General features: G+C 35.2%; 1 protein-coding gene across 4 annotated transcripts in view; it reads right to left on the bottom strand.

Annotated features, from left to right (window-relative positions):
* Window positions 1-1,655: 1,655 nt before the first annotated feature.
* LOC138314689 (uncharacterized) overlaps window positions 1,656-14,214 on the bottom strand; it is a 37,917-nt gene continuing 25,358 nt past the window's right edge. For all 4 annotated transcript variants that reach the window (XM_069255158.1, XM_069255162.1, XM_069255159.1 and 1 more), the window contains 13 exons: window positions 13,319-13,671; window positions 13,015-13,104; window positions 11,346-11,477; window positions 9,923-11,098; window positions 9,571-9,708; window positions 9,111-9,240; window positions 8,633-8,776; window positions 8,011-8,267; window positions 7,468-7,618; window positions 5,414-7,228; window positions 4,760-4,821; window positions 2,982-3,224; window positions 1,656-2,477 (listed from right to left, as the gene is read on the bottom strand). In XM_069255158.1, coding sequence (XP_069111259.1) covers window positions 2,307-2,477; window positions 2,982-3,224; window positions 4,760-4,821; window positions 5,414-7,228; window positions 7,468-7,618; window positions 8,011-8,267; window positions 8,633-8,776; window positions 9,111-9,240; window positions 9,571-9,708; window positions 9,923-11,098; window positions 11,346-11,477; window positions 13,015-13,104; window positions 13,319-13,671 — 4,862 coding nt within the window. In that variant the 3' untranslated portion in view covers window positions 1,656-2,306. The remainder of the gene's footprint in view (window positions 2,478-2,981; window positions 3,225-4,759; window positions 4,822-5,413; window positions 7,229-7,467; window positions 7,619-8,010; window positions 8,268-8,632; window positions 8,777-9,110; window positions 9,241-9,570; window positions 9,709-9,922; window positions 11,099-11,345; window positions 11,478-13,014; window positions 13,105-13,318; window positions 13,672-14,214) is intronic.

Genomic DNA, 14,214 nt, shown 5'->3' with positions numbered 1-14,214 from the left:
AATACATACATATGTTTTAATTAGCACTATGTGTACACCTGATCAAAGCTACTAAACTAGGTAGCAAAAATTTTATATACACGGCAAATCTAACTTCAAGCACGAAACACTGTTCTGCTTCTCTTCCTCGAAACAATGTCATGGCAAAATGGATTTTCAAGTCGTGATTTTTTTGGGAATAACAAACAACAAAATAACCTCAGGCTTTAAAAATCTGTCTATATAGAGACATCTCTATGAATAAAGCAAATTTTACATACAATCATATTTATTAACACAGCTCTTCTAATACAGGAAGAAAGTCTTGCTTGATACGAAGATTTCTTTTTCAATAAAACGCAAAGAAAAAGCTATTTGAATATAAAAATAAAGACTTTTGCTTCATTATCACACTAGAATCAGTATCTGTGGCTTTGAGCCAAATGTTTAAAACTACAATCAAAATGAGCCCATACAGGCAAGAATATACAGGACACTTTAAATACAATATAACTGTAAAAAGTATCTCTTGAAATATAAACAACTTACATGTATGTATGAATGTTTGGGAAAATTGAAAAAAAAATAAAAATAAAAAAATAAACAGAAGAAAACTTACACCAAAACAACCTAAGGCTTTAAAGCTACAATGTAGTTATTGTTTTTAGAAACCTTAACCAATCAGATATCTGCCCTTCATGCTCCCAATGGCAGCCATAATATAGCCAGCCAGGGAACAAATCACAACATACACCAACACATTCAAACGCAGCATAAAGGCAAATCTTCCCAGTTGTAAGTACAGTGGATCAAAGTTATTTTTTGCAATACTCCCTTCCTTTACTAAGTCTTCATCCAGAGCAAACTTCAAACGCAGCTAAAGGCAAATCTTCCCAGTTGTAAGTACAGTGGATATCAAAGTTATTTTTTGCAATACTCCCTTCCTTTACTAAGTCTTCATCCAGAAGACAGCACACAGTGGACTCATAGGCTCCAAGGAACAGTTTGAGTACCGCTTTGCCCTGCAGCTGTAAGAGGGAGGAGTAATGTCAAGTTTCTGGGAAATTAATTTTTTGTATGAAAAAAAGTGTTTTCTCTACCTCAATATAAAGCATTACCTTAATGTATTTTCAGAATGAGATCCTTCCCAACCCATCTTGGTCACAGCACCAAAACATGTCATATACCACCTCTATGCCAGGGCTCAAACTATGGATTTCTTTCTTTCAAGGCTAATATCTTACAACAAGATTTTAATGGGGGAGAAAAAACTTTGTCTATTAAGTATATGTATTACCTGACAGGTGGTTTTGATTTAACGGTGCTGCAAAAATACGATTTAAGAAAATAATTTTCTGCAGAAAAAAGTCTTCACATGAAAGTAGATAACAACCATAGATAGTAAGCATATGCAAAGTATCTTTTCACATCTTTATGTTCTGTTCACTTTGGCGTCATGTTCTGAAGGTGATCTAGCATGTACAACAAATAGCATTACATGTTTATCTATAAGTTATGTATAGGTTAGATTTCAAACAGACACAAAATTAAAATAATATACTTCATTGGTGCTTTGGTTATCAGCAGCATAGTACAAACTTAATGTAAAACAGATTGTTTAGAATATTTACAGAAACACTGGTAAATCTATGTAAAACAATAACAAAAAGCAGGGATAAATACAGCAACGTGAAGTATATTTTCTCTCACAGATAATTGAATGTGACAACAAAACAACCAATATACAGTACATGTGGTTTATAAGGTGAATTGTCACTTTTGATAACAAACATTTTGCCCATGTGATACTAGTGTTGTCCGCACCGTCATATCAGCGCCCTGGCTGATATCAAGTTATGACGTCATAATTTGATATCAGCCCAGGCCCACTATCAGTTATCAGCCCGGGCATATATAACGTCATCCAGGTTTTTCACTCCGGATTTTAGTGTTGTCAGTTTGTTCTTTCTATTTCAAAGTAGCTTGTACATAAACCTATTAGATCAATGTATTGAAAAATATCACAGAAAAAAAAAAGAGTTTTAATTTTAAATTTTTAAAAAATGTATTACTTTTCTTTTTTCCAAAATAAGTCAAGAAAAAGTTTAATATGATATGGCCTGTGATCACTACAGTGTTACAAAAAATCAGGTAATATGAAACAAGTAAATAAATGAAAGTGTGTGTTTTGACTTGACAACCATGGTACTGGTAGACTATGTCCAGAGGTTTGTTACCCAAAAATTCTTAAAACCAAAATAATTTCTTTCCAGCACGTCCACAAAATAAAACAGAAGGCCTATAAACAGTGGGTCCCAATGGATTACTTAGAAAAAGGTTGGTCTTTGTATAACAGTGTTCTGACAACTCCATGGACTGTCGGGGTCAGGCTCCTGTACATAAATAGTCTGTTCCCCTCGACGTGGTGAGTCTGATAAATCCAAGGAAACACCAGTATGGTCCACCAATATAAAATCATTGATCATCTCTACATTCAACTGAAACAAGAGGGAAAAGCTATCAGGATTTCAGGTGGAAATGTTTAATCAAGAACTTTAAGCTGAATCTAATTATATCTACCACAGGGTTATCTTAACTGAAGGATCTAGCTGTCTGAATATACTGATATAGAACAGGGGACTCCAGAGCGATCCTTTGGTGTCCACCATAGAATGTTTTATATCAATCAATGGAAAGCAGGATCTTTTCTCTGCTTTCCCTCTTTGTTTGAAATACCTAATACATAGAGAACATTATGGCTATGTTGTGTTCAGATTTATACTTAAATTCGCAATAACAAACTTTGAATGTCATAATCCAAGATGGCTACCTGTCAATAAACCTCTTTTAATTTTCAATATTATTAGGAGCATTCACAATAATAACATATTTATCATCATACCATACATTTTAATATAGGATAATAATAACATATTTATCATCCTTCCGTACTTTTATTATAGGATATGGTCATTATATCCTACAATGATTTAGATACGAACCTTTTCTGAAATTTCGTGGTCGATCACCTCTTCCCATGATTTGAGGATGTGTTCTCCCTCCAGCTTGATGCTGAATAGTTCCCTGTCCCCAGTTCTGACCCTGACCAGCGCTCCTTTGCTATCTGCCCGCTTTACCTCCAATGATATGTATTCTTCCTGTATCTTCATCAACGCAGCTGAAGTTTCATCCTCGTCGTCGTTAGCAATGGAAATGTCCTCTGCTTCAGGGTCGGACATGTGATCCTATGAACAGATGGTGAAAGTATTCAAAAGTTTGCTAAGATATTGTCTTAGGTGGCCTTAAAGTACAAAAACATTGTTAGTAAGAAAGCAATTGATGTCCATTTATCAGTAATCACTTGATTGATCCTAAGGGACTCGCTGGTAATGGACTCTATGCACATTTTCATTATGATCTTACTAGGGTACAGTGAACCCTTGATAATCTGGACACCTTCATTCCCAGCCTAAACCGTCCGGATTACGAGTTTTTCGGACAGTCGAATTCCGTGTTCTTAACCAATTAAATTGTCACGGACGAGTTACTCCCCTTTGCCTTGTTATTGATGATAGGCTTTTATGTAATATACGTGTATTATAATAAATGCTTCGTTTGTTATGTTTTATAGGTGCTTTTTTATATTATTACATTAAGAATATTAAATAAACGTATTCCTTTTTCAAATTACGAAACCGAAAGCCATCGTTAATTGTGTACTTGGCATGTATATACATGTAGCTACGTATCCCACTCTTGATCTGTCATACAGCAAATTATGTTTTAAAATGCCTATCTAAGGATCAATATCATCTACGTTCTTGGCATAAAAAAGACTATGATAACAAATAGTTGTGAATATTTTATGAACTCATATAATTGTTATTTTGTATATTGTGTGTTTTTATTGACCATTTCCACAAGTCTTTGCTTTCTTACTTAGAGACGTGTGTAACAACCACGCCCCTGTTCACGTCTAACATCATACACAATGTCACACACGTGTAAATGGCATGTGCTGTAGCCTTTATATCTTATATCATAGACAATAAATTTGAACAGATTCACATACATTTAAAATACTTTTTAATTCAGTGAGTAAATCTTACTTTATTGTATCCGAAACTCAGAGCGATATATTCTGCATGCAAAACCAGTAAGGTATCTACAGCATACATACCTGTACCCAAGCTCAAACTGCATGTTTAAATCGTGTGGCTCAAAATATATTGTGTATATCTCAATTACAACACTGAAGTTTGATCTCCTATAGAATACCAATGAACCGTTACATGACTGCATGTACCCGTGTGAAAGGTGTTCAGATAAACGCCCATGGCTATGACCTGGCAGCTGTCACATTATGACAACACACCACAGTCAAGTGGTAGTAAGTATTTACACATGACTGTAGCTGGTCTTGGATTTTCTCGGCGCGTGGCGACAACAAATTGTCCGGATTATTGCGGGAATTTATTAACGAAAATTACATTCCGTTCCCAAAACGGTGTTCGAGACTAGTCAGTATAAATAACGTTACGGAAATCCGTTCCCTGACATTGCCGTCAGGATTGTGAGTTTTCCGGACACCGATAGTCGGATACCGATAGTCCGGATTATCACGGGTCCACTGTATTCATATTGTTGGCTCTCAATTACACAAATACAAAATACTCTATTAAAAACAATCTTTTCTTTTGATTCTTTTTTTAAATATTAGACCAAAATAAATTCTATCCCTTAAGTGTGATAGTACCAAGTATACAGTACCACCACTTACCCATTCATCTAACTGTGATCTTGAATTCTCACTGTTGCGTGACATCTCTTCAAGAAGCTCCGCTGTACATGGGAAAGAAGTAGAACATCAATCATTATTGTACAGAGTCATTAGATTAACACAAGTCACTAATCATAATTAATAGCAATACAACATGAATGTAACAACATACTACCTAATGTTATTGAAAATCTCATTATAATAAAAGCATAAATCTATAAGCATTTAATGATTAGATGGGGACATGTTTTACTGAGACATGACTGTTAAACAAATTAATTTACAGAGATTACCTAATGACATCTAAAACATTGTGGTGAATGACTGTCAATAAAGGTTAATGTATACTGTCATGTATGGGAAATATTTTGTATGTTTAAAAGTTTAATTGTATGAATGTATAAATACACCGTACTGTATACCAATTTTTACATTTTCATGCCCTATGAAATTTTCACAGTATTTCATTTTTTACGATTTACAGTTATAACACACTACTGTACGTAAAGTTGAATTTTTTTTGTAAATTGTAATCACCCACAGAATACTCAGAAATAAATTGCACACAAAAACAAATTGTTTTACCGAGTATCAGAAAGTTTAAGTGTTCAAAGTTGAACATATTGGCATATTTGTTGGTGAGATCTTTCTTACCAATTTTATTTTCATTTTCCCTTGTCAGTAGTTCTAGCTTTGAATCGGACTTGCCCCCGGAGGAGGTGCCTCCACTTTTTGGAGGAGTGGTGCTAGGTCTCCAGACTGGTGGGCTAGTCACTGTTCTTTGTGGAGTAAAATATGGCTTTACTTCGCAGGGTTTAGGCGATCTGTATTGGATAGAGCGATGTTGAGGTTCTGATGTCTGGCGAATTGTGTGGCGTTTGTTTGGACTTAAATTTAAATGGAGATGCTTCTTCGCCTGTTTTTCAGCCGGAGGGGAAATGAATGGTGTTGACGTCTTCGGCGAGGTTTGAGGCGGAGAATTTATTGTAAATGTACTTACATCCTCAGATTCCACAGGACTTTTCCTTATCATAACAGGTGGAGAATGCTTCATTTTGGTTTTAGTGATGGCCCCTTTTGTTTTATCTGTTATTATTGGTGTAAAATTTGTCATTAACGAAACAGCATTAACATGACCTTGAACTTTGTCTGGAGTTGAAGGAGGAGAAGATAGAGAAGTCGCTTCATCGCCAGAACAAAACAAGGCATCCTCAGGGATAGAGGGGTTATCATCAATGATAAATGAGGCCATCAGAGCTTCCAGGTCAGGCAGGACATACGATGGTTTGTATACACTAGGAGGCTCACCAGAGGACAATTCTTGTGAAGCGTTTCTTGGAGAAGATACACAGTCACTTGAACTTCCTTCTTGTATTCCAGAAATGTGACCTCCTGTTGAACTTTTTGTTGATACACTGGATTCAATATCATCTTGTTGAGAGTTTTCATCACAAGAGGATTCTTGGTTGGTGATAGTAGGAGTGTCCTCTAACGAGAACAAAACTGTTGGTAAGTTTGCCTCATTGGAGTTGTTGGAGTTGGTGTCATGACTTTGCTGGCTTTCACTAAGAAGAGTTCCAAAATTGGGCATGTCATTTGGATCTGTTGCTATGAAATTGAAGCCATGATGTCTCTCTTGCTGTTCTGTTTCCTCACCTTCAAGACTATCCTTACTAGTTGGAACATGTTGCTCTGAAGTCCTGTGAGTTACCTCCCCTGACATATTCATATTTTGCATTAAGGCTTCATCATGCATCTTGGAAACAATATCTGGAATTGTTGTGCGTCCTGGTGTATCATCGTTTTGGATTGTAGAGTCTAATAACATTTCAAGTGCAGGAAAATTGGAATAACCAACAAAACTGAGTGTTTTTTCTATGTCTTCATCTCCTGAATTTGACTCGCTCTCTGGGTCTGGCATATAAAGCTGTAGATGCTCCTTATACTTCCCAATGTTTCCTTCAGGGACATTCTTATCATCAACATATTGTTGGTAAAATATAGTTGGATCAATTTCCACATATTTTGGTGGTGAAGGTGGCCCCACAACACCAAGGACTGTTGTGTCTTCTTGGAAACCTGGCACCAAGCTGGAAATGTGCGAAAGACCAGTGGGAGGAGGTCGTGGAGTGAAAGTTTTTGTTGGTGTTTGAATTTCTTCACTCACTCCAAATGATCTAACAAGAGAAGGTTTTTCCTGAATACTTTTTGGTTCTGCGCCAAGACTAGGATTTGTCATGTCATAACCAACCTTTGATGAATCAGAACTTGAAGGCATTACATTGTGTCGAGATCCTGGGGGTAATATAGAAGTATTTTGAGATGAAGCACCCTGTGACAATGGTAACATACTCTGTGGTACTAGATATTGATCCTTCACCTCCTTGATAAGGACTTCATCTTCATTTGAGATTTGGATCTTGGTGTTGATTGGAGACTCCAGTACGGACACAAAGGTTTCCGGGATACCTATAGCAAAATACAACTACCATGTACACATACATTCTATGTTCATAGAGTAAAAGTTTGGACCATAAGGCTTTATATTAATACACTTTAGAATTCTTAACTTTCTGTTATTTCCTTTTTCCTCTTGTTCTTTATTTTCTATTTTTAGGTATAACTACGTAAAAAAGTTAGCAGTAATACATATACAAAATGAAATGCAGTTGTACATTTAAACAATGATCATATCTATAATAAGTCACCTGAGAGTATTTTGAATGCCTCATGCTGTAGTAATTTACTAGCTGAGGGGCGGCTGTTTGGATCCTTCTGTAGGCCATACTCCACTAATTTGTACACATCTTGACTGACGTTGCTAGGGAGATCCTGAAGAGGTGGTTCTCTATTCACAATCTGTAAATCAGTGATAGGAATGGTATAGGTTTGAACATTACTGTAGGATAGAGAATCTAGCTATCACTTAACTTGCAGCGTCTGTAAGACTTAATACATAAAATCAAATATTAAAAGTAGAAATGCCTGTATGAAGTCTTAAATATTTATGCTTCTATGTGTAATATTGTGTCAGTGCCTTGTGAAATAACCTAATTTTGGAAAAAAAAGGGTTACGGTTGACAAACTATTTAAGAGATGATTAATAGGAATTTGCTTAATTCAACAGATAGATAAATTTCTGTAATTTGGTATAGATTCAACATATATCGTACTAAAGGGATGTTGGAATATAGTAGAACAGTAGTTCTAAATATTGATGTCTTATTACCAACTAAAATGAATCCACTTACAACGAAAATTAAGGTCTTGACTCCTCCATATCTCTTTACCCACGGCGGTGAGCCACTCAACATGTGGATAAGAATGCAGACGGCTGCCCACACGTCTGACCTTGCTCCATGACCTTGACCTTTGGCTTTTTCTGGACTGTAGCTAGTTGGAGTCCCAACAGGGCTAGGTTCTCTTAGAACATGTTCCAGCCGGCGTGCTACGCCAAAATCAGACACGACCACATTACATGTACCCTTCCTTAACAAGATATTGTCAGCTGAAATTAAGAAAAAATAATAATATCAAAATGCACAGTAAATAGTTTTTCTTTACATTTTATTTCTTTTAATCAATTCAATAACACACAGGATTACACTCAAAATACATTTTCTAACAGTTTTGAAAGAAACATAACAAAGATTCCACATTGTAAACAATCGTGGTAATGTCCATTAATTTAGCAATTTGATAGAAATTATTTCAACTGCAATATTACAATTTCTAATTAATGATATTACTTCAAAAGAAATACAGAATAATTGGAAGTCAATAGAATATAGACTGGTGTAGTTGTTGAGTCAGAATCTGTTGGTTCTGTAAAGAGTATTATAACCAACTGATTTAAAAAAATCCTTAATCTACCTTTGATATCCTCATGGATGACGGATCGTTTTTCCAGGTAGACCAACACCTGTAGGATCTGTTGTAGGTAGTTTAACGCGGTCCAGTGACTCAGCCGATGGCCTGTCTCCATCTGTAGGTAGATTGTTTCTGTCAGACATCCACCTGTAAACAATCACCAGGGTACAGTGTTACAATTCTAGTACAATTTACTTAAATGATTTCACAAAAATAACACTATTTTGGGATTAGATTGTAAGATAAGTAAGCTTGTTGACAACTGGGTAGATGGATAACAACCCATTATTGTACATTTATGATATAAAAGTATTATACTGTAGACTGTAGTGAATAAATCTTATAATTATCTTATCAAATTTTCTAAGGAGATTATCATCCTGATATTAGGCTTCGCTTCATTTTACTGTAGTACTCAGTAGTATATAATAACTTAAAATATGCAATGATATGCCTCTATAGATAAACACTTAAATCTGACCATCAATGAATTCCTCAAAAATGTAGATGTTGTGTCCATGGCGTATGGCCCCATACAGTTGAACTATGTTTTGGTGAGAGAGGTCACTCCAGATATCAAGCTCACGTTCATCAAATTTTAAAATGTGGATCTGAGGAAACCATAAAAAGAGTTGTTAGAAGAAGAATATTTCTGTTATTGAACAAATATTTCAACTTTTTTTTTATGACAGTTTACAGTATAAATCTCAGTTGATTAAGCAGGAGAATCTTTCTCCTAAGAAACACCTGGTCTCAATCATTTTAAATGTACTGATGTGGTTTTATATGCTGTTTCAATATTCTTTTGGAATGACAATTATACTTTTTGTTATTCAAAAGTCCAACATTATATTGTACATCTTTATATTTTCTTGTTTGAAAGATGAACATTGTATTATACAAAGTATGATGTAGATTTTTAAAACATATCTCAGACTGACCTTTTTGATACAGAATTTAAAGTCTGTGTTGTAGTCCTGTGCTAGGTGGCATTTACCAGACATTCCAGTCCCCAAATGTGTCAGGCGGATCCACTGAAAATTTTTCTGGTAACGTGTTCGGAAAATCGAAAACTTCTCCTAAGATGATAAGAAAAGCTACATTGATATTTTTTTTAATGATTTTGGATTCTTTTAAAAGTTGTTTTAATCATATGTTTGTTTTACCTTATGCAAAATTAAGGATGTAAAAAGATTACCTCCTGTATAAGATGAGTATACCTGATGTGGTAATTGTGTTATCCTGCCTTACACAAATTTTTCAATGAAGTATATTCAATAAATATAAACATACCTTGTTTTCTGTGAGCACAACACCCTCCTCTCTTTTCTTCTGGAGTGTCTTATTTTTCTCAAAATCCTCTTTAATCCTCTTCCAATAACGTGCGACATATCTTAGACGGTCTTTGTGTCCATAAACAACTTCTCCGATCCCTGGAACTCCAGAAGGTCTCATCTGGACAGAGTACAACTGGTCATCAGCAGTTTCTGGTGGGATGAAATTTATAGGGAGACTGCTTGTTCTATCCCCTCCATAAACCTTTTCGGAATTAAGCGATACATATTGAACAGCTTCGGTAATAATTTCAAGCTGTTCTTCTGGTGATGGCAAAGACTTTGTTGTAAAAACTTCAGCATTGACAGCACCAAAGGACACTTTACGATCTGTGCGTGAAGTTGGAGGAAGAGACTCAAAGTCTTGGTTCAACACTGTCGTTCCTTCTTCTGTTTTTTTAACAAGAGGGGCCGATCTTGACTGACTTGGATAAGGACTTCTGTAATCTTCTGATAGTGATAACCTTGATGGACGAGTCTGTCTCAAACCTTGTCTGGAGTAGATTATCTCCCCTGATTCAGTTTTCCTAGCAAACGGCTCAGATCGAGATCCAGTTGGTCGGCTGATGACTGTGTTCTCCGAGATACTCTCTAGATTTGGTTGGAATGCGATGCTAGTTCTGGATGGACGAGTAGACCTTAACGACGACAATCCACCAATGCTACTTGCCTGCAGAGAACTTAGACTTGTTAGATTGATACTCGTTAAGCTAAGACAATCCTCAGCTTCTTCAGCTGATAAGTCTGGACCTACATCCTCTGTGCTCTGGGAAAATCGTGCAAGATATTTCTTTAATTTTGGCCATAGTTCTCTTCCGCGCTGGGATATCTTCTCAGGGTGTTTCTTGAATTTGTTCTGAATCTTAAGGCAGATTGGTAATGGACATTCTGGTGCTGTCTCATCCAGCTGCCTATTCATGCATAGCTGTAGATGCATGGAGACTAAGCAGAATGTACTCTGACACATAGAGCAAATGTTATAGTCACTTTGGCAGTTACCAAAATGGCTGATGAGGGAGAAAAGGAAGGCACAGATTTGGCAATGAGATATAACATCGCCTCCTCCTATTTTTTTTGAGTTCAAGCAGGACACCAAACAGCCACCAATTTCCTCCATAATATCTGGAGGCACATCCTTCAAACGAAAAACACATTTCTTAAAATATTTTGTATGATCACCAGAAAAATGAATCCTATGGTGTTTTTTTTTTTTTTTTACTACAGAAGAATATATTTTGCAAGTTCATTTTTATAAAATCTTTTGTTATTAAGACATTCTAAGTCTTGAATACAAAAAATATATACATGTAAGTTTTACAATTGATTATCTTTACCATTTCAGGTAAACAAGAAGAGAATAACACAAACACAGGATATCTTACCTCCTTTAATGAGGCTAGTGTGTTGTATATTTCCTCTTTTCTACGGAACTTGAAGTTGGCTGATGGGGCCGTAGTGTCGGATGGGTCTTCTTCAGCTGGCATCTCATTATTGTTTCTTTCTGGAGGATGTTCCTATTGGAGGAAAGTTAAAATTCTGTACATGACAAAGTTGTTATGTTTGGTTGGTTCTCTTTATACTTTGCCTCCATACCATCTCAATTCATAAGTAGAGTAAAACAGTCAATCACAGCAAAGCTCTTAACAAGATTTGTTTCTTTGTAAGGACATTTTCAATCCCATTTCTTCATAAAGAAAACTCAAAAATATATCTTCTTAAATATCTACTCTTGCTTCACTGTAAATAAATGATAAAAAATCCAAGATGTCATATTTCCTCCAATGCAAGTCAGAATAATTAACTTTTGGTAAAATAAATGTTATTATAAGGCTGTCAAATTTATTCAAAATAATAATAATTATATTATGATGTCACAGAAACTTCCAGCACATTTTATTCCTCAGTTAACTGAAATCTGACAACATCTAAATTGCAACCAATCATAAAGCCTCAATTTTGTTACCATGGTGACAAATATTTTAAAACTTAACTGCCATGATTAAATCACAAAAAACTAAATAATTGAATTATGATGCTTATATTGATAAAATGAATCAGCAGAAAACCTATATATTCAAACTGGAAAAGACTCTGGTAATAGTAATTAAGGATTAACTTGATTAGATTTTTTTATGTTATGGAGATATAACACAAAAATCTGAGTGTACTCTAAATAAACTGCGAAGCGGTTTATGATGAGAGTACACTCAGATTTTTGTGTTATATCTTCATAACATAAAAAATCTATTCAAATTAATCCTTATAATTCAATTTATTAAATATAATCTCTTCAATATTTAGAATTCATTTTGGGACTATTTTGTCTATGAAATCAATATGCCGTCATCTCAGCCAATCAGAAGCTACGTTACAAATGGCGACGCCATTTTTTCCTTTATGGGCTGATAAAGTAAATTTATAAGCCAATGAAAATGCTACAAGCAAAATTGAATTATTGTTGTATATCTTCAAGCCTTTTGTCCCCTCCCAATCAGTGGATCCTGTTAGTCAGCTGACTTCACCAACAATATTTTAGGAGACTTTTTAAGTCCAATTTTGGCCCATTATTGACATATAAGCAAAAGAGATAAGTTAATCAACTAGGAGTGATTCTACACATCTAAAAAAAACAATTATGTACATGTGCAACAAAACCTGTCTTAGTGACCAACTGCTTAATAAGAACACCCAATAATCTGTGTATAGAGACCACTTGGTTAATCCAAACCTGTCTTAGTGACCAACTGCTTAATAAGAACATCCAATAACCTGTGTATAGAGACCACTTGGTTAATCCAGACCTGTCTTAGTGACCAACTGCTTAATAAGAACATCCAATAACCTGTGTATAGAGACCACTTGGTTAATCCAGACCTGTCTTAGTGGTCACCTGCTTATATAATTAATAAGAACACAATATAACATGTGTATAGAGACCACTTGGTTTATGAGGACTAGCGTTGTTTGTCCTTTACACACAGGTCTGACTGTATACAGCATGGTTTAGGTATGATATTGTCTAGATAACTTAATATCTTTAACACAACTTACCAGCTCATCAGTATCTTTCTCATCATCAAAGTTTCTTGCATTTTCCTTGTCATCTCTTTTCCTGTTCCCATTTTCATTTTTTGATGATTTCTAGGTATGAAACATGAACATAGTTAAGATATTATAAGATTAAGCATAGAATTTTGCAACACAAACTTTTCTTTGCCTCATTTAAAGGCAAACAGAAAAGAACCTGGCACAAGTTATATTAGGCGAGCCAGCCAATGTGACACAGACGGGCCTTTTATACATGGTTTTTGACAATATTACTGTACCATGTCAATAGTTTAAGATTATCACTCACTTGGTGATCCCGATTTCCAGGGCATCCATTTCCATGACAACCACTCCCAGAATCTGATGGTTGTCTTTTGAAGTTATCTCCCTTGTACCTGACACCTTGTGAGGTCCACTGTCCACCAGAGAGCAGTTTAGAGGGAAATGTTTTGACTATATCTCTTGGAATCTGTTGCCCTTTTGTCCAAACAAGTTTTTCTTTGGCTGTAATTCTGGGCTGGAATTTACTAAATGGAGTAACGCCATTAGCTGTGATATCCAATATGGCTGTTTTACTATCAAACATTTCTAGGCACCACATCTCCAACTGTTTCACCTTCTTTTTCATCTTCTTCCTTTCTCTGTTCTGCACTTCAAATCCTGTTACATGATAATAAGCATGAAACATTTAATCTTCTGTTCATATAAAAAATTGATTAAATTATTCAAATACAACAAATTTTAATGAAGTAATTGATATGCTATTAATTAACAGAAATTTTACTTACAAAAAAATGATACGGAAACTATATCAATTATTTAGAGTAGTAAGATTTGACTCAGCTTTGAGAGTATGTTAAGATATGTATTGAGTGTGAAAGTAAGATAGTGATTGTGAGACAAAAAGACATCAGTATAATGCAATAATATGCTTTGATCCTATTACAATGTACACAGCTGAACCCACTTCACTTAAATCAAGATACATTGTATAATGAAATGTAATAAAATCAAAATATCATGAAGTATATTTCTATCTGAGAGTCCTTCACCGTAACCCAGAATCTTATATTTCTATCTGAGAGGCCTTCACCGTAACCCAGAATCTATATTTCTATCTGAGAAGCCTTCACCGTAATTTAGAATCTATATTTCTATCTGTGATTCCTTCACCGTAACCCAGTATCTGTATTTCTATCAGAG

The sequence above is a fragment of the Argopecten irradians genome, chromosome 2, assembly GCF_041381155.1.
Source record: "Argopecten irradians isolate NY chromosome 2, Ai_NY, whole genome shotgun sequence".
Classification (NCBI taxonomy): Eukaryota; Metazoa; Mollusca; class Bivalvia; order Pectinida; family Pectinidae; genus Argopecten; species Argopecten irradians.
The sequence above is the reverse complement of the archived record's forward strand: the minus strand, read 5'-3'. Positions and strand labels throughout refer to the sequence as shown.